This window comes from Myotis nattereri (genome assembly GCF_964212035.1).
Source record: "Myotis nattereri genome assembly, chromosome: X".
In the NCBI taxonomy this organism is placed as follows: domain Eukaryota; kingdom Metazoa; phylum Chordata; class Mammalia; order Chiroptera; family Vespertilionidae; genus Myotis; species Myotis nattereri.
The window spans coordinates 118116104-118137833 of record NC_138078.1 but is presented as its reverse complement, the minus strand read 5'-3'; the positions used below and the strand labels follow the sequence as shown (position 1 = coordinate 118137833).

The 21730-nt window shown below is 37.9% G+C and overlaps 1 protein-coding gene and 1 pseudogene across 2 annotated transcripts; one reads left to right on the top strand and one right to left on the bottom strand.

Moving 5' to 3' along the window:
• Positions 1–869: 869 nt before the first annotated feature.
• Positions 870–2000, bottom strand: ACTRT1 (actin related protein T1; the record flags this gene model as incomplete). The annotated part of the gene is given in 5 exon segments (XM_081081522.1): positions 870–884; positions 888–1116; positions 1118–1280; positions 1283–1985; positions 1989–2000. Coding segments are annotated over 5 exon segments (1122 nt in total).
• Positions 2001–13438: 11438 nt separating this feature from the next.
• On the top strand, positions 13439–14288 carry LOC308536154 (E2F-associated phosphoprotein-like; annotated as a pseudogene). Its single transcript has one exon. The product of its transcript is annotated as an E2F-associated phosphoprotein-like (transcript).
• The last annotated feature ends 7442 nt before the right edge of the window (positions 14289–21730 follow it).

The window sequence follows — 21730 nt, the reverse complement described above, 5'->3', positions numbered from 1 at the left end:
CATGGACACAGAAAATAATATGTTGAAGGCCTGGGAGGAGTGGATGCGGGATGGAGGGGGTCAATGGGAAAAACGAGGGGGCATCTGTAATACCTTCAACAATAAAGATCAATTTAAAAATAATAAAGAAAATCAATTAAAACATAAAAAAACTGAGACATTTGATTAAAATGAAGATTCCAGGGACTCCACTGACTCAAAAAGTGGGCATGAGGCTCAAGCACCTGCTTTTACTACAAACCCTGCAAGTGTATACATCCTGAACATATACCTCAAGTATTTCTGGAGAGAAAACAATTGAAGAGGTTCATATGACAGGAAGGGTGAAATAGAGCCACTTAAAAAGATGCACACTAATGAAAATTATAGAAAATATTGCTGTGAAAGTATTAATTATGCAAAACAAAAAATTTAGAAACCAAATAGAAAATTTTGAAAAATTACCTTCAATATGGGAACTTGAGCAAAAAAACCTGCGTTAACTACAAATAAAATAACAGAAACTTACTATGATCTATAAAAAGGTATTTTCATTGATGGTGCTGAACACTACTGGGTTTTGAAGGGCTTTCAGTATCTGTTGAAAGGTGTATTCTCTCTCCCTAGAAAACTGTACTTATGCAAATAAGCAAATATTTTGCATGTATTTATGAAGGGATTCAAGTTCCTCCCATTGCTCAAATAAACCCAGTTTGAGAACCCCTGACAAAATAAATCACTACTTGGATCAGTAATTACTGTGGCACCAACAAAAATGAACTAAAATCCAAAATGTCATATAACTTTTATTGAACACAATGGGAAGATTTCACCTTCATTTACTGCTTCTATGATATGACCCTTCAGCTGTTCCTTGTGCTGTGGCTTCTTTAAAAGCATCTTCTCTAAATGACAAATATCCCAAACTCAAGGAACTCTGCAGAAGTGATCCACATCAGTTTGAAACTGCTCAGAGAAGTCATGATGGATGCACCAATCCAGGCAGAGAAACACCTATCGGGAGAAGCTGTGATCTTGATGGGAGTTCCTCTTGAAGCCAGCTCTTTCAGTTCTTTCATAAGTCTTTCCTCAAGCCCAGGGAAGAGAGTGTTGCCCCCAGACAGTATAATTTCTGCAGAGATTCTTCTGGATGTCCATGTCACACTTCATAATGCTGCTGACCACCATTTTTGAGAGCCCCAGGCTGTGGGTGCCTAGCTGCTGAGGTGTGAAAAGAATCTCGGGCACCTGGTATCGCTGTTCCCCTGCATAGATGACACTCCCATCTGGCAGTAGGTATTTTTCAGGACTTCCTTTGGGCTCTTCTGTGGTTCTTTCTCTGGATCCAAGGCCACATAGCACAGCTTCTCTTTGATGTCGTCCACTAAGTCCTTGTTGAGTATGTAAGGGAAGACGCTCCCACTAATGAGAAGCAGCTGGGCAAGGTGCTCTGTGACACCCTTCCCTGCCACATCGAGCTTGGTGATAGCATGAGGCAGGGAGTAATCTTCAAAGACGGGAACCATGCAAGTGACTCCTTCCCCAATGTCCACTTCAAGGCCCATGACAGAGGCAGAGGCATAGAGTGCTGCCGCCGCGTGGTTTGACAGGTAGAAGGAAGGCACCTTGAAGGTCTCGAGCATTACTTCTGCCATCTTCTCTCGAGTCTTCATTGGGTTCAAGGAGGTCTCGGTCATGAGTGCAGGCTGTTGAGAGGATTTTACTCCCAGTTCCCACTCGAAAAGGTATTCCCAGAGTTTCTCCATGTCATCCCACCCTGTTACCAGCCCACGCTCAATGGGATAGTGTAACTGGAAGGCCTCATACTTGTACTGGGCATTTCCCCCCACAATGTAGCTTTTCTGATAGGGTTCTGATAGCGGCATGTTAAACTGAGGATGCCCCATGACAGAACTGATGACATGATGGGGTACTGTCTCTCCAGACAAGCCTGCTTTGCAGGCTTCTGATCCATTGTCAAAAACTACAGCCGGAATGTCTAACATCTATGGGTTAAACATACCTGAAGAATGTTCTACTGAACTTCACCAAAATCCAGCACATTTAACCACGGGGTGAAATAGTAGGCTCCTCTGGAAGTTCTAAAGCCACAGGATACCCAAGTTATCAGGTTGTCACTCAGTTGAAGCTAGCAGGTTGTCCCCAATACCCCAAAGCACCGCATCTTCAACCCATGAATTTTCTTCTCTGTATGGCAGCCTAGAGCCTGGTGAGGCTATTTCACTGATGACTACCTGCTATGTAACAATGTCGTCATGGTAACAATTGTCCCCAGAGAGCATTAGAGAGACTTTAAGGTGTGGGGGTCTCTGAGATACCAGTACTGCTAGGGTGAAACATAGGAAGGTAAACCATATCTATGGATAGCTTTGGGTGAACCTGAAACAGAGTTTTAGCCCTAGAACCAAGTGAGTAAGCCCAGCTGTGGGCTTCCCCCCACCCCCAAACAAAACAAAACAAAAACAAAAACAAAAACAAAAAACAACTGGTCTCTATAATCAGCTGAGCTGCTTTTTGTGGGATAACAAAAATATCCTTCCCTTTGCTAAGGGGAGGAAGTAAGCATGAGACACTGGTTCAAATTGGAGTGAGGATGGCCATAATCCAGTTACAGAGGTGCTTATATTTGTTTTCTTGTTTTTAACAGCTTTATTGAGATAACATTTACATACAATACATTCACCCATTTATAGTGTATATTTCCATGACTTTCTGTATATTCACTGACATAGGCAAACATCACAAGTCAAGTTTTAAACATTTTTTTTCACCTCAAAGACAACCTTGCTCCCTTTAGCTGTAACCCTTTTCAGATCGCCCTCCCGTGTATTTTTGTCTCTATAGATTTATCTTCTCTGCCTTTTTAATATAAATGGAATCATAATATGTGGCCTTTATGACTGGCTTTTTCATTTAGCATACTGGTTTTAAGATTTTTCAGTGTTTGGATATAACACATTTTATTTGCCTATTATACAACTTACCATTGTTTACAGTATTTATTTATAATCTTTATTTCTGTAAGATTGGTAGTAATATCCTCTCTACTTTTCTTGGAACTTTTTTAAAGAACCAGCTTTTGGTTTCATTGATTTCTTTATTATTTTTCTATTCTCCATTTTAATAATTTCTGCAATATTCATTTTCATTTCATTCCTTCTGCTGACTTTAGTTTGCTTTTCTTTTTTCCAGTGTGATAAGTTGAAAGGTTAGGATATAGATGATATCTTTCCTCTTTTTTAATGTTTTTATTGATTTCAGAGACGAATGGAGAGGGAGGGAGAGATAGAAATATCAATGATGAGAGAGAATCATCTATTTGCTACCGCCTGCATACCCCACACTGGGGATCGAGCCTGAAACCTTGGGCACATACCCTGACTGGGAATTGAACTGTGACCTCCTGGTTCATAGGTCGATGCTCAACCACTGAGCCATGCCAGCTGTACTCTTTCTTAAAGATTTATATTAAAAAATACATACTGAAGCTGGAATAATCCATTGAATGGTGTTGCTATTTTCATGAATTCTTTGCAGTACTAACTCTTGTTATAATGAGGCTGCAAGAGCCTCATTAATAGATCTGATTAATCTGAATAAATGCCACTTGTGAATAAAAAAATACACTATCTTTTGATGTGCATATAAAATGGCCCAGAAATATCTTCATTAAGCACATTTTTAAAACAGCATTTTGAATGGCATCATTGGAATGAGTTGTAGCCTCCCAATATGACCACTTCTAAAGGGATACCGTTCCTGTTTGGAATGCTTCCCTTCAAATGCTTACATTGTAAATTGTCTTTACAATCCTGTTTGACTTTAGCCCATTTCTCAATTGTTTCATATGAATAAGCATGCAATTTTAGCTATGGATTTTCCCAAGTGAAACTTAACTGAAAGTATAATCAAATTAATATATTTTAATTTGCAATTAAGTCAGTTCCAGAGTATGACAGTATTTTGCAATCGCTGGTCTTGAATCCCCATATTTTCCAATGTATTCCAGGTAAGTATTATTTTAATAAAGGCAATACCAATTAGCATCTGTTTCCTTACCTACTTAACAAAAACATCATTTTTAAACATTTACCCCTAATATAGATCAGTTTGAGAGACATGTAGCATACACCGAATGAGCATGTAGGGGGATAAGAAAACAATCAGATTGGCATGCTCAAGTTCTAGTTGTGGTGTTAGTAATCATTCAGCTCAAACATTGTAAATTTCCCACATGGTTATGATCATTTTAATGTTTTAATAATTTTTATTCTTAATCATATATTCACAGAAATTTATATGCTTAATAAAATGTTAGTTTAAGGCAGGAAGCATCAGTAACACCAATGTTGAAATTTAAATGTCAATAAATAGAATGAATAAATAATAATACTGCATATACCTTAAGATGCATTTTTACTAGTCATAAATTGCCCTAATTTGATCAAATTCTTGTTCAGTATACTAAACATTTTTGGAATGTCAGATTAATGTTACAAAGAAGAAATAGTATATTAATTATAGCCATTTTTGCTCTTTTTATTAAGAATGAAGACTACAAGCACAGTAAATTATGTGGGAGAGAAAATCTGGTGAATAAAATGCCAATTCCTTGTTTCTTAGGTTGTTATTTAGAAAAGGAGCATCAAAATATAATAACAAACAAGTTCTTTCTTTAAATATTAATTGCAAGAACTCAAATAAATCAGTTGTTGCCTATTTTTGATAAGATAACATTTAGTAATACTTAAACTTTCCTTTGTATAAACATTTGGTTCCCAAACAAAAAGCAGTAAATTATTTAGGAATTTATATGTGATATTATGCTAATATTACATAAAGACAATTATCATTTCTTATGTTTATAATTACACATTATGTTAGAACTACATTTCATGTTAAAATGTGTACTAATATCACATTTATGATCAACATAAGGCTTTTTGTGTTTTTTATTCTTACCTAAAATATTTGCCTTATTATTTCAAAGAAACAACAAAAGTATTTTTTGAGTGTTTTCTTAGGTCAAAAAGAGTGGAAATAATTTTCTAGAAGAAATTGTGTAAAAAATTGGTCTAATTGTGTTTTATTTAATTTTGTATTTGGTGGCTAGAATCTTTTCTGTAACTGAAATACTTGTTCTGAGATCAATAAGTACTTATTTTCTAAATTTGAATTTTATAACAATGAATCAACATCTGGATTATTTCCCTGTTTCCAAAATGAGATGGAGTGGGCCTGGATAATGAACTCTCTGGACAGAATACACAGACAAGACCTTTTCACTCAGAAGGGGAGAGCTGTGGGATAATAGGATTGATACCTATGGAACCATGAAATAGTTGGAAAGGGGAACCCAGCAATGTTTTGTGACTTCCAAAATATTAGACCTCAGTGCCCCCCCACTTTTTTTGTCTGCAGAAAGTTTTATTGTTTCATTTACTCCAATGCATGGGAGAGGGCTTCAGGGTGGTTAAAAGAATGACTAGTAGTTTCGGGGAGAGGCTCAGGTAAAAGCCAGACACAAGGGGATGCAGAGGGGCCTCTCAAAGGCCTCTGGGCTCCAAAGGCTCCTAGTTGTGCTTGAGGGTGAGCCTTTCTAAGAGATACTCGTCCAGCCCAGCCTGGGGCCGGCCAGCCTGCGGAGGTGAGTCAGGTGTAGCCCATCTTCTTGATGAGTTTCACCTCCTCACCCTGGAAGTGGTTCTGCAGGAAGTCACAGAGCTGAGGGTCTGCGTGGGTAGAACCCAGGGCCTGCAGCTCCACACGGGCCGGTTCAGGTTCCTCTCCGAGGCCAGGGCAGCTTCCATGGCGTCCTGAGTTTTGCGTCACTCATCTGGGGAAGGCTTCAGAGTGACCAGGAGAGAATGCAGCCATCCCATTTGTTTTGCATGTTTAAGGGATGCTCAGCGTCCTCCCGCTTTGAGGAAGAAGTAGCCCTGCCCTCAAGAGCCACATTGTTGCGCTGTGGAAATAGAAGCCCAGAGAGAGGTAGGTGTAGCAGTGGTCGGAAAACTGCAGCTCGGCAAACTGTGGCTCTTGAGCCACATGCGGCTCTTTGGCCCCTTGAGTGTGGCTCTTCCACAAAATACCGACTTCTGCGCATGGGCCACGAAGTTTCAATCGCACTATATGTGCGCGCCCGCACGTGGTATTTTGTGGAAGAGACACACTCAAAGGGCCAAAGAGCCGCATGTGGTTTGAGAGCCGCAGTTTGCCGACCACGGGAGGGGGTTCGCAGATGCAGGTTGGCCAGGCGGTTGACCACAGCCTCCACCTTGGTGGAATAATTCTGACGAGCGGAGTCTGGGAGTTCATGGTTGTTCGGCAATAAGAAGTTAAGGTAGAAAAAAACAAAAAAAAACCACAAAATGGTGTGTTGGCTGGTCTCGGAGGTGATTCTGAAAGGGGTGACTGGATAAGATGGAGGAGAGTGACTGGAGGCTGGAAGAAGGGGCATCCCTGGGTCGGTTCAGTCCAAACACTGTTGAAGCAAGAGACAGATCTGGGACCACCGAGGGCACTGCCTCAGTGGGCCCCTTTTGAATTTCCAAAGGCCATTTTAGGATAAATGGAAGGCAAACTTTTTTCACAACGTAGGGGGAAAACTTGTAGTACTCATTACCCATAGGTGAGTAAATCAGGAAACATAATCTCCGAAAATACTTAGATAAACATCTCAATGATAGAGATAGAGTAAATAAATGAGAAAAACAAGAATATTTTTCATCACTAATTTGTATTAACTCATAATTTTTTTGTTATTGCATTGTGTATTAAGCCATTTGCATTTATTGTGATCACTGATCAATTTAGATAAATTTCTTTTTTTAAAGTTTCCATTTATCTACATTCTCTATGCCTTTTATTTTCATATCCTTTTTTTTTTGCCTTCTTAAGGATTGACTGAGGTTTTTAAAAAAATCCATTTTGTCCTTTCTACTTGTTTGGTAATTATATACTCTACTTCTTCTGTATTAGTGAGATTTCTTAATTTTTTTCAGTCATATTAATCAAATCCTAAACATAATTAGTTGATATTAATTCTCTAGTCCAAATTTCCATTAACATTAATATTCACAACTTGTTGTTGACTTTCTTCCATGCCCTCCCTACTCTGTTTCCAAAGCACTAGGACAAACACTTTAGAATTATCCAGCTCCCTGTAAAGCAGAAGACATATTAGAATTATACATTTGCCTTTTAAATTTCTACTAGCATAATCTCACCGGTCAGGTGAAACCAGTTTAATGTAAATTTGGAGTGTGACAAAATATAGTTTGTGGGCCTTTCAAAGGAAGAAGGGTTTGATGTGCTGAGATAGCAAAAGGGACAGGGGAAGTCTGGGTTTATTTCCCACCCTCTGAACATTCAGCCTGGATTTGCAAAAATGTTAAGAATGATGAATGAGCTGTAAATAGAAGATTTTTCTGACTGTGAGCCATAAACAGCCATAAATGGATTAGACTGAACAGCTGGGAGCAAAATTGTGGACATTATGCAGGCACACAGGACCGGCTGTGGACTGTAACTAGCACCCCACCCTATTGATTAGCAGTTCCACAGACCATAATAAAACCATCATAGTTAATTGCTAGAAAGAGGCACACACCAATAAACAGGCAAGTTAAGGTGTCAGTCCTCCAGTTTCTTACTCAAAAGCAGCATAATTTGTGTTTTAATACAACACGTTCACTACAGGTTCTATAGGGCTCAATCAAATACAGCTCCCTCCCCAAAATACCCCTTCCCCCCACACACACTTCTTGGGCATAGGAACATTTGTGTTGCCTTCTAGTTATAAATCAGTGACTTTTCTAGCCAGGCCTATTGTGATTTGTAAGCATTCCAAACAAATAGCCCAGATTTTTATAGTGCAGTGCAGCCTGGATAATATTTAAGGGTGTTTTTCAATATCAGGCCACCAATTTTCTCCACTATGCCAATGTGGACTCCTTTAATTTTTTACACATTTTTACTTATACAGAAGCCATAAGAGGAGCAATCCTATAAACTATACAGATATGAAGGGGAGATTAGGTCTTCTTATTGTTATTTACACCCAAGAAAAAGTGATGAGTGTTTGATAAGGGATTCTGTGGCGTTTCTCCTCCATTTAAGACTCCCAGGATATAAGATAGAGAATGTTTAGGGTTATGTAATATAATGTTATAGAAAGGGCTAATGGGTTATTTAGTTTAGGGTTCTATCACAGCCATCCTCTTTGAAAAGGTAATACATCTCTTGAGACTTCATTATGATAGGAAATATGCAGACTATTGGCTATTTCCCTTTAATACTTTTATCCTAGAGTGAAGTGCATGTGTATGTGCTGGGATCATAGGTCATGCGTGTCATGGGCACTGGAGGAAATGCATGTGCCTTGCCCATATGGAAAATTATGTAAAGGGAACTTATTTCCAAGTACCATGCATGACTATACCTGGTTTCCTGCCACATGCTGAAATATACTTTTCCTTCTGCTATATTCCTGAGGTTTACACACTTGGCAGCCAAAGGCACCATTCATTTTACTGGTTCTGCATATAGTCATTGATATCCTTGACTGTTCTTTGTTTGTTTGTGTGTTTTATTTTTATTAAGGCATAGGAGAGAAGTTGTTTGCTAGTGAGTACAGCCAGCACTGGCCATTTGATTTACAGCTCTGGCCTCTTAGTACCCTATTCTCATAACTAAACCATGAATGTGGGCTTAAATAGAGTAATCTATGTTTCAATGAATTAATATATATTTATTGAGCATCTACTATGTATCAGACAACTTGGTACTTATAGACAGTGGACACATTATTGGATTCCTTATCTAAACTAAAACTTTTAGTTTTATTTAAGGTTCTGTCACCACCACACATTTCTTTCTTTTCAGAGTAACATGGTGTGATCCCATCCTTTTTCATGCAGAATTACTCCTACTTCATTGCCCTTCTTGCCCAAGTGGAAATAAGAGAAGGTGGGAATAATTAGCTCAGGATAGTTTTCAAAACCTGTCTTTGGGCAGTATGCTGAGTACCATGATCTATTATGAATCCCTTTCACAACTATGATGCTCTAATGCTGTGCTTTCACCATCTCCAACTTCCAAACAAAGCATAGTTCCCTGAAGTAAGAGGCATTCTAAAGAGCATTTCTGACTGAGACAAATAGACTATAAATAAAGTTAGATAAATGTGGTTCTAGAACTGTTGGAATAGGGGGCCTTAGTGTTTGTAAGGCTGACACTTTGAGGGCAATCTGAAGACATGCCTCTTTTCTCTCTCTTACTAGCAAGACTAACAGTGTTAAATCATGCAATAGGCAGTACCACTGTGAACAGGGCAAAGGCAATAATAGTTGGGAATTTGGCCAGAAGGCTCATGAGAAACAAACTGGTTCATTTACAGCTGAGAGCCCTAATGTAGTTGAATTTTCTTGCTCTCAATTTCTCAGCCAGTAACTGCTACCATTGAGTTGATGTTCCTCAGTTAAAAAAAAAAAGTTTTCCTGGAATTGGAGGTATCAACATTTGTTTCTCTTCAGGAACAAATTTAAGAGAATGGTTTCCACATGCCTCCTGAGTTGCTGATAATTGTTACTAATGGGATCTCTATCATTTTCCTTGGCTGACCTACAGAGCAAAAGAATAAAAGTCTTAAGGAAGTAGAATTAATAACTACATTGCAATGCATCATAGAGATAAGCCAGTAATTGCAAGGTCAGATGGGCACACACAGATAGATTGTTAGCTGCTTATACTACAATGAAAGAGCAGATCTTTTACATAAGTTTATGAATAATGTTTCTCATAAGGCAGGAGATTTATTATCTCAAAAAAACTTTCCTCTGAACCTGAGACCATCAGCAATCACAATAATGAAATATTAATAACAAATTTGAGAATCTATCAGGAGAAAATTTCATAACCCACTATAATGAGTTTCTTGTTTCTAATTTTGGAGGGGAGCTAAATGAAATATTACTGTAGGCACTCATAAAAGAATTTCTTTTGCATCCGGGGCCAAATCAAGATTATTTTTTCAAAAAGGGTAGAGCTGAAGAGATGGAGGGTGGGAGAGAACAATAGGAAGTTCAGATGATTCTCCTATTATCATGTTAACTGCTATTTTCCTGCATAATTTTATTTATTTCCCATATAGAAATGATTGCATTAGTTAATCTAATTTTAGAAAAAAATGTTTGAATGTCTTTTCCCCCCCTGTAAGCAAGTGTATAATTATACCTTTATATTATAAGAGATTGAAGAATTATATTTGTTGGTTTCCTAGCAACCATAGGAACTCTGGATTTTCCAGCTGGAGACCAAAAGTAGAATTCTTAACATAGAAGTAAAATACCATGCTTATTACTAAAAATAGTGCATGTGTTATTTTTGAAAGACAACCAGAAAAACATGATCCCATCAATATATCTTTATTTTCCTGATCAATATAAAACTGTGTGGGTGACACCTAGCACGAGTCCAATTTTCAGCTTCTATATATAGCATCCATATTCAGCTTATCTTCTTTATGGTTTTAATTGCTCACATTGAGATAACTGAATGTATCAGTACAACATAATGACATTTTTTCAGGTATAAAAATGTAATTTAATACATTTGACTTTAATACAAGTCAAAAGAACATAATTTAGGACTAGTGTATCTGTTGCTTTCATAAATGTTGATATTCATGATCTTTCATACTTTAAGTTGTGTCTACTACAGTGGGGCTAGGCTCATATTTAGGTACTTTCTTTTTCAGTCCCATTTGTGATAAAAACATTCATCAAAAGGCATTTGGCCTGCCCGGCATGGCGCAGTAGTTAAGTGTCAACCTATAAACCAGGAGGTCATGGTTTGATTCCTGGTCAGGGCACATGCCCGAGTTGTAGGCTCGATTCCCAGTAGGGCTGTGCAGGAGGCAGCTGATCAATGATTTTCTCTCATCATGTTTCTATCTCTCCCTTTCCCTTCCTCTCTGAAATCAATAAAAAAATATTTTTAAAATACATTAAAAAGTTAATATAAATTTCTATAAAAGATTCAAGAAGGACTGAAAGTTGGAATGGACAACCCCAGAGACATACAGAAGAGAAAACTACTGAGCAAATTTTGTAAGGTCTTTAGCCAATCTATCCTTGTAAGGGGTCGGGACAAGTTTTGTTTTGTTTTGCCAGGAATAACTGAGCCTGATCTTGGTAAGTCCTGTACCTGGAGCTAGTGTGAGCCTTAAACAGCCGCCTATAGAATGTGATCAGAAAGGCCATGAAAAGACCTTTCTGAGAAAGGCTATCCTCCACATAAGCCCTGGTTAAGAGACGGGCCAGCTAGACAAGTGCTTCATTCAAAAGGTAGTTCACAGTAGGAGTGACTCATTGTGTGGGTTTGTCACAGATTTCCTGTCTTTATTAACAGCAACATCATTTTGAAAAAAAATTCTGCACCTCAATATATAAAGTAAACAAAAGTGGAGATTTTCTTTCAGTTGACACAGGGTAGTGCTGAGCCCACCCACTGTCCTGAAGTACTTTGTGAAACCAGAGTTCTGAGGAAAACAGATTACAGTGTTATCAGATACCTACAAAGCTCTCTGGGAGGGAACATGATGTTGATAGGAAGGGGAAGTTTTGGAGTTTTGGTCTCTTGGAATAGAGCCAACCATAGAGGGACAGTCAATAAGAACCCTGAGAAATCAGAGGCAATATGAAGCTATAAGGACCTGCAGGAGTGGGAAGGAGAGGAGGTGACTATTGATTAGGATATAAATAGGTGCTAAAAGGAGTAAGGGCCCACCATGTGTCCTGATATCATACTTTTCCCCAATGCCAGAAGCTCCTGTTTTGCCCTCTTCACACTATTTCCTGCCTGCCCCTTATCGCCCCACCAACTAACTTTTTGTCCCTGCTGACTTGAATTTTGCCTCTTTACCCAACACTGAAAATATCTAGAACTTCTTTGACAGCTAGAAGCCTGACTGCTTCCTGCAAATTCACAGTTTAATACCCTTCCTTCTTTACCTCAGGTTGTTTCATTATTACTTCTACATCCTCAATTACACTTTCTCATAGGGCTGGCTTATTGTTTCCCTCATTACATAGACATCTCTGTTTCTGGGCCCTATTTAGAACAGATATTTGAGTGAATTAAAACAGTTTATCTGTCCCTTGATTCTTATTTTCCTGCATGATTCACCTGCCTTCTTCAAAACCTTATTTCATGCTATCTTTTTGATTAGCATTTAGAACTTACTTAGCATTACATATGCAGAAGACATTTGGGAGGACTAGTTAAGATGCATTTATCTGGCAACTTGTTTTTCTTTCTCTCTTTACACAAATGCTTCAGGCCCAGCCTTAATTTGGGGTGACAGGTTCTACTGAGATTCTCTTCTCCCACTTTCACTGCTCAGCAAGGATTTGCACATCTCTGCAGGGGCTGCTGTCTTGCCCTTGAAACTTCCCATGCTCTGGTTAAAGGGGACTTGGCCCTGGGTCAGAACCCTCCCTCTGCAGTAATGTATACTATTAAGGAAATGGCACTGAGCAGTGTTCTCTCCCCAAGTCAAAATGCTCCCATTTAGGTAAAATTTGAGCCTGCTGCTGGCAGTTTGGAGCCAGAATAGTAAAAGAAAATACAATGTAAAAGCAATGTGAGTTTGAATGAAATTATGATAAGTGTCAGATGGCACCATTACTTGCATCCCCATAGGCAGGCATTAGGGAAGCTCTGTAATGTAATGCTGGAACAGAATTCCAATAGTGGAAACAAAGAGTGGCATTCCAAACTGGAGTGTGAAACAAATACATTAACTCTTTGAGGTCCTGCGGGAGCCACAATGTAGAATGAGTGACCATAATCTGTATGTTGGTTGAATGAATGAAGCTCTAGAATATTATATATTTCTGTAATATTAATATTAGATTAATTGTTATAGAATAAGGTTATATATAGCATATGTGTGTGTTTTTCTGTTTGAATCTTAAGAAAGGAGGACATATTAATGCCACATTTCTTTTTAAAAAATATATTTTTATTGATTTCAGAGAGGAAGGAAGAGGGAGAGAGAGATAAAAACATCAATGATGGGAGAATCATTGGCCGGCTGCCTCCTGCACGCCCTCCACTGGGGATCAAGCCCGCAACCCGGGCATGTGCCCTTGTCAGGAATTGAACCCAGGACCCTTCAGTCCTCAGGCCAACGCTCTATTCACTGATCCAAACTGGCTAGGGCTATTTTCAGTCATTAGAGACAGTTGTTACACACAAATGAATTCCAAGATAACTGAAAGTTACTCATTTGTAATGTGAAGTTAGTTTTAATTTGACCATTTTGGGGAGATAATTTTCCCAATTAAGAAATTAGCTTAGCTTAAGGAAGGGACCCCCGGAGGAAACGTACTCTGTGGCCATCTGCAGATGGTGTCTGAGTGCAGAGGTCACCATGAACCGGCTCCAAGATGACTATGACCCCTCTGCAGTTTAAGAGTCTAGTGATGAGGAGCCGGCTTTGAGCAGTTCTGAAGATGAAGTGAATGTGCTTTTACATGGAACTCCTGACCAAAAATGAAAACTCATCAGAGAATGTCTTACTGGAGAAAGTGAAAATGAATTTGAAAAAGAAATGGAAGCTGAATTAAATTCCACCATAAAAACAATGGAGGTCAAATTATCTTCCCTGAAAACAGGGTCTTCTTCAGGAAATGGAAAAGTTGGAATAGCTTCCACAAAGTACTATGATGATACATATTTTGATTCTGATTCTGAGGATGAAGACAAAACAGCACAGGTGACTAAGAGAAAAAAGAAGAAACGACACGGGAGTCTCACAAATGATGAATTACTATATGATCCTGAAAACGATAACAGAGATCAGGACTGGGCTGATGCATGGAGAAGAGGATACCGTGGTTTTGGAATACAGAGGGCCGCTTCAACAGCAACAGCCTGTTCCAAATAGCAATGCTATCTTGAATTGCCCTGCCTACGTGACCACACTGTGTCTTGATTATCAAAGGCATGCATCATACAAAACTCAGTATAGAGCGATGTGTGTGATGAATTGTTCTGTCAACAAAGAGGAGGTTCTAAGATACAAAACCCCAGAGAACAGGAAGAAAAATTGAGGCCATAAGAAGATGAGGGCTAACCATGAAGATGCTGCAGAGCAGGCAGAGATAGAAGTGGAAGAAATCTGTCACCCAGCCATGTGCACTGAATGTTCCACTGAAGTGGCAGTCTATGACAAGGATGAAGTCTTTCACTTTTTCAGTGTTTTGGCAAGCCATTCCTAAATAGCTCAGTTGGCATTTAATTGCCCAATACTGCATATAAGGCAAATATGACAGTTATTTTCCTCCTGCTTATTTATATCAAGTGACATTCTGAGTGGTTATTTGAGGAAGCAGTGTTTTATTTTTGAAAGAGAATGGTTACCAACTTCTTTCCTCCTTCTTTAAAAAAATTTCCCACAGCTATGTTGAGACTGATTATTCATTCCCTTTTTGATGGGCTTTGGAAACTTGGGGCTTTTTATTTATTAAAGTTCTTTAGAATTAAAGTGTTCTGGAGTTATAAGTAAAAAAAAAAAGAAATTAGCTTAGTGTGATTCTATCTTATTAAACTGAATATACAAAATATATATTTTTTTCTTGATTCAGTTTACTATTATAATCACTAATTATAGTACTCTTTTTTGGGGGAAAGACTTCATGAAGAAATTACATTTTTATCTGTTATCTGGTATTTGAATGATGGCTGGTAATTTGCTACACATGAAAGGGGATAGGGAATACAGGTAGAAGGGATAACCTGATCAACAACGCAGAAGAATGGAAATTCACATCATATTTTGAGAAGAGAGAGCAGTCTAATGTAACTAGGGTACAGGTGTATATATAACTCCTAATATAACTAGTGGATGATATAATCAGAGAAAGAAACTAGAATAGGAATTTGTGATTAAATTGTAGAAGACATTGAAAGTTGTTATAAATGAATTTCAACCAGTGTACAATGGTGAGTTATCAAAGGCTTTTAAGCAAGTTAGTGATGTGTTCTCCTTATGATCCTGTTTCTATGTCTTTATGTCTATGTCAGAGGCTGCATTAAGTAGTTGAGATGTTTAAAACCCCTATAGTCTCCTTTAGCTCTTTTTCTGCTGGACATTTACATAATCTAACAAAAAGTGCTATGCAAACAGCTTTAAGCCCCGTTTCAACCAGATTAATATTCCCATACCCTCTCCAAAATAGAAATATCTCCTCTATGTTTATATATCCATATATCTCAAAACCTAAAAGAGTGTTTGCTATATGACAAGCATTGCATTCTTCTGTGCTTTATATATTCCCATTTTAATTATTTAGCATTTCCATCAAGCAGGTATTATTGTTATCCCCCATTTGAAAGAGGAGGAATTTGGAACTCAGAGAATTTAAATAACTCATTGATGGTCACATGGCTAATAAGTGGCAGAACCAGCACACAAACAAGTCTGCCTTATGCCAAAGCCCACACTATTGTGGTAGCTCTGGCTAAAGGTGCCACAGACTTAAATTAAGACATTTGTAGTGGGGCTGGAGAAGAGTTGAATTTGAGATTATTTAGGAAGAAATCATGTTCTTTCAAAATGTTTAGAAATTTATTATAGCATCAAATTCATGATGCTGGTAGGACCATGTTCTGAACTTTTGTCAATTTCTATATCTGCATAGAAATTAGTTAGAAAAAAAGCAGCTGAAGTCATTCATTGAGAGTTTATTTTAAAAATTCTAGTAAAAAATTGGACGTTTCTTGTGTGACTTAATTTAGTGTGTGTGTGTGTGTGTGTGTGTGTGTGTGTGTGTGTGTGTGTGTAGGCGGCCTTGAGACATAAGTTTTTAAAGCTCTGTTGTTTAAATCACTAATTTATTAGATTTGCCACCCCATTTCTATATGACTTAGTTTGTAATTTTGTGGCCCTCTTTTCCCTATCAAACCTCACATTTTTCTAGATGTTAGAGTTTTCAGAATTCTTGTATACACATTTTCTTATTTGAATTGCACATAGTCATGTAAATATATGAGGCTCAGAAGACATTTAATGTCTTGCCTAAGGCGACACAGATAATTAGTGGTTGAGCCAGACTAGAGGTCATAATTCCTGACTTCTAATTCAGTTTTCTCTCTACTTAACCATAGGAACTGTATTATCACCATCATCTAGCACAGTGCATGGACATAGTAGGTGTTCACTCAATGTCTGTCCAATGGATGATTGAATAAATAGCAGCTGCCCTAGCTGGTTTTGCTCAGTGAATATAGCGTCAGCGTGTGGACTGAAGGGCCCTGGGTTTGATTCTGGTCAAGGACACATGCTCGATCCCCAGTGGGGAGTGTGCCAGAGGCAACTGACCAATGATTCTCTCTCATCATTGATGTTTCTATCTTTCTCTCCCTCTCCCTTCCTCTCTGAAATCAATAAAAATATATTTAAAAAATAAATAAATAGAAGCTAATGTTAACATTGAATTATGACAGGATTGAAAATAAATTGCTGGTAATTATTGCTTTACAGTGTCCTCTAAAATCAACCCTTTATTTTATTTTTTTAAATATACTTTATTGATTTCAGAGAGGAAGAGAGAGGGAGAGAGAGATAGAAACATCAATGATTAGAGAGAATAATTGATCAGCTGCCTCCAGCACACTCCCCACTGGGGATTGAGCCTGCAACCCAGGCATATGCCCTGACTGGGAATCAAACCATGACCTCTTGGTTCATAGGTTGAAGCTCAACTACTGGGCCATACCGGCGGGGCTCAATCCTTTATTTTAATGATGCACTAAGGATAATTCAAATGGACCATTGTAGTTAACTTCATTGAGGATAATCTAGAACTCTATTGATTTTGCAGTAGCTTCCAGGGATCATGGTGTTGGTTAAAACTCATTCTTTTGATTAAAAAGTAGTTACATTTGGTTATACAGGGATGGTTTGTAGCATAAAAAGAAAAACAGGAGGTCAGAAAACTTGGGTTCAAACCCATGCTCTGTACTTTATTAAATATTGTGATTTTGGGAAAATTAGAAAACATTCTAAGCCTCAATTTCTACATTAATAAAATAAGGTTAATAATATATACATCAATAGGATTGTTGTGAAAATTAATTGAAGTAATATATATGTGGGTGTTCTTTGTGAACTATGGTGTATTATACAAATATTATTTAGGGGTTTTGTTATTATTTGATATTTTAGATAAGATTAAAAATGTTCAGTAACAGCCACAATGCCAAGAAAACATTATAACTTCAATCAGAAAGGTACTGCTTTAAAGACAACCAGCCAACATTATATTGTGTCCTGACAAAGAAAAAGTTGGAAATAACTAATGACTCATTGTTACCACGCTTACCAAAGAAAATGTTTCCTGAGGCAGGTATCTCTATTTAAATTCTCTGTTCATGGTATTTTTTGAAATGGCTATGTAGTGACTTGATAGAATTTGGACTTGTGGGAAGATGACCCATTTCCCACTTTCTGAAATATGAATGTTTTACTCAAATATGAGTATTTTATTCAAAATACTCATAAGGAGATTGGCTGTAATTGACCATGTAATTGACATGTGTGAAAATCCACAGCAGTCAGGTCCAAGGGCCAGTAGAAGAGTATTGGCTGTTTTGCATTTCTTAGCTGTGCCAGATAACTCAAATCCAACCCATCAGAAAACAAATTCATCATCTTTTCCCCAAAACAGCTTTTCTTCTTGATTTTCTTATTACTGTATTCAGCAGTTTTTTAGGTGCATTTTGAATCTGTCTTTCTCTTCCTCCTTAGTCACCAAGTTTGTTGACTATTATTTAACAGTGCCTTGTAAGTATATTTCCTCCTGTCAATACTCATCCCTTTATACCCTCATTATCTTTTTAAAATATTTATCTTTATTGTCCTAGCCAGTTTGGCTCAATGGATAGCGCATTGGTCTGCTGACTGAAGGGTCCCGGGTTCAATTCTGGTCAAGGGCACATGCCAGGATTGCAGACTCCATCCCCAGTAGGAATTGTGCAGGAGGCAGCCAATCAATGATTCTCTCTCATCATGGATGTTTCTTTCTCTCTCGCCCTCTCCCTTCTCTCTGAAATCAATAAAAAAATATATATTTTTTAAAAATTTATCTTTTTAAAAACATTTTATTTTATTGCTTAAAGTATTACAAAGAGTATTATATATGTCTCCTTTTCTTTTCTTCCCTTGACCTTCCCCTGGCCTCCCATACCCGCCAGTGTCTTGTGTCCATTGGTTAAGCTTATATGCATGCATACAAGTCCTTTGGTTGATCTCTTACCCACCCCAAGCCCAACCCTCCCCAGTCTTCCTGCTGTAGTTTGATAGTCTGTTCAATGTTGCTCTGCCTCTGTATCTACTTTTGTTCATCAGTCTATAATGGTCTTAACTATGCATAAATGAGTGAGATCATGTGGTATTTTTCTTTCATTGACTGGCTTATTTCACTTAGCATAATGCTCTCCAGTCCCATCCATGCTGATGCAAATGGTAAGACTTCCTTCTTTTTTACAGCAGCATAGTATTCCATTGTGTAGATGTACCACAGTTTTCTAATCCATTCATCTGCTGATGGGCACTTAGGCTGCTTCCAGATCTTAGCTATGGTAAATTGTGTTGCTATGAACAAAGGGGTGCATATATTCTTTCTGATTGGTGGTTCTGTTTTCTTGGGATATATTCCTAGAAGTGGGATCACTGGGTCAAATGGGAGTTCCATTTTTAACTTTTTGAGGAAACTCCGTACTGTCTTCCATAGTGGCTGTACCAGTCTGCATTCCCACCAGCAGTGCACGAGTGTTCTTTTTTCTCCACATCCTCTCCAGCACTTGTCGTTTGTTGATTTGTTGATGATAGTCATTCTGACAGGTGTGAGATGGTACCTCATTGTTGTTTTGATTTGCATCTCTCGGATGATTAGTGACTTTGAGCATGTTTTCATATGTCTCTTGACTTTTTGAATGTCCTCTTGTGAAAAGTGTCTATTTAGGTCCTTTGCCCATTTTTTGATTGGATTGTTTATCTTCCTTTTGTTGAGTTGTATGAGTTCCCTATAAATGTTGGTGATAACATTGGCAAATATGTTCTCCCATGCAGTGGGCTTTCTTGTTGTTTTGTTGATGGTTTCTTTTGCTGTGAAGAAGCTTTTTATTTTGATGTAGTCCCATTTGTTTATTTTCTCTTTAATTTCCAATGCCCTATGAGCTGTATCAGTGAAGAAATTGCTTCGGCATATGTCTGAGATTTTGTTGCCTTTGGATTCCTCTAGTATTTTTATGGTTTCCCGTCTTACATTTTTTTAAATTTCTCCTTTTTATTAAACTTAGAATTATATATATATATATATATATATATATATATATATATATATATAAATCTTTAAATTCTTTATTAGTTAAGGTATTACAAATGTGCCTTGGAGGTCAATCCCGTCTTACATTTAAGTCCTTTATCCATTTTGAGTTCATTTTTGTGAATGGTGTAAGTTGGTGGTCTAGTTTCATTTTTCTGCATGTATCTGTCCAATTTTCCCAGCACCATTTATTGAAGAGACTGTCTTGACTCCATTGTATGTTCTTACCTCCTTTGTCAAATATTAATTGAGCATATTGGTTCGGGTCGATTTCTGGGCTCTCTGTTCTATTCCATTGATCTGTATTTCTGTTCTTGTGCCAGTACCAGGCAGTTTTGAGAACAGTGGCTTTGTAATACAGCTTGATATCTGGTATTGAGATCCCACCTACATTGTTCTTTCTCAGGATTTCTGCAGCTATTCGGGGTCTTTTTTTAGTCCAGATGAACTTTTGGAGACTTCGTTCTAGGTCTGTGAAATATGCCATTGGTATTTTAATGGGGAGTGCGTTGAATTTATAGATTGCTTTGGGTACTATGGACATTTTAATGATGTTGATTCTACCAATCCATGAACATGGTATGTTCTTCCATCTGTTTATGCCTTCCTCTATCTCTTTTTTCAACTTCCTGTAGTTTTCTGAGTAGAGGTCTTTTACCTCTTTAGTTAAGTTTATTCCTAGGTATCTTTATTTTTTTGGTGCGATGGTACGTGGGATGTCTTTTTTAGTCTCTGTTTCTGTAAGTTCACCATTGGTTCATAGAAATGCCATAGATTTCTTGGCGTTAATTTTGTATCCTGCTACATTGCCAAATTCATTTATTAAGTCTAATAGTTTTTTGATGGAGTCATTAGGGTTTTTTTATGTACAATATCATGTCATCTGTGAATAGGGTCAGTTTTACTTCTTCTTTTCCAATTTGGATACCTTTTATTTTTTTCTTCTTGTCTAATCGCAATGGCTAATACTTCCAATACTATGTTGAACAGGAGTGGTGAGAGTGGGCATCCTAGTTTTGTTCCTGTTCTTAGGGGAAATGTTTTTAGTTTTTGTCCATTGAGTATGATGTTGGCTGTGTGTTTGTCATATATGACTTTTATTATGTTGAGGTATGATCCTTCTATTCCCACCTTGCTGAGAGTTTTTATCAAAAATGGGTGTTGGATTTTGTCAAATGCTTTTTCTGCATCAATTGATATGACTATGTGGTTTTTTCTTCTTCTTCAGTCTGTCCTGCCTTAAACAACTCTCCAGAAAACTGTGCAAATCCTGTCCTGTTACCAGAGCATTATATGAAATTATGATATGGCTGAAGTGGAGAGAACAGATGTTAAAAATAATTTCTCTCCCCCTTGTCCTTGCCCAAGCTGTGGATAATGGATAAGGGATATGGGGTGGAGATCATCCCATGACATGATTGTAAAGCATTCTGACTCTCTAGGCTCAGAGGCATCATTGATAATGGTGATTCTTGGAGACCAGGAGCATAGAATTACGTAAGAAGTGGGTAGAAAAGTGAGAAGGCAGGTGAATCCCAATGAGCTTGACCATGATGCCTTGCAAACATAGTTGAGCTGTCTTTCCAATCCCTTTTTATTTCTTGGGACCCACATTCCACTCAGAGCCAGATGCAGGCACTCTTATCTGTCTGAATGTGAGAAAGTCACACCCATCTTATTAGAGTGTTGTTATTTCTGATGTGGAGGCAGTAATGATGTTCAAGCAGGCTTGGGAAACTCAGGAGAGGGATTGAGTTGAAGGAATACAATAATAGGCACTACCCTTAAATTAGAAGAAAAAGAGGATAACTTACATCATGTAGCCTGCTTTTACCCATGTAGAGTTTGAGTCCATTGTCAGGATCAATGACCATATCCCTCACATATGGGCCTCTCTGTATTATTCTTTGGGCCTAATGCTCTGCACACAGTGGGTGCTTCATATTGGCTGCTGACTCCATAGTCAGGTTCACCAGAAGCCAGTTCTGTGATCTGAGCTACTATTATAATAGCTACAATGGGTTTGATTCTCCCTCTGGAATAGTGAGTGGTTGTAATCAATGTATCAACTGATGGTATACCCTCCTCCTGAGATAGAATTGATGTCAACCGTACAGTGTTCCAGGAAAAACAATGCTGTCCTCCCCTAGCTCACTAAGCTATGGCATATTTGCCCTCAGTGCTTCTTTACAGATGAATAAACCAGGAAAGATTGCACCTGAAAAGAAAGTCATTTGTTGATGCACAGTTATAAGCACTACACCATGTACCTGTTTCAATTCCTTTTTATTTTTGTTAAAAAGAACAGAATCCTGACAAATGAGAGGGAATGC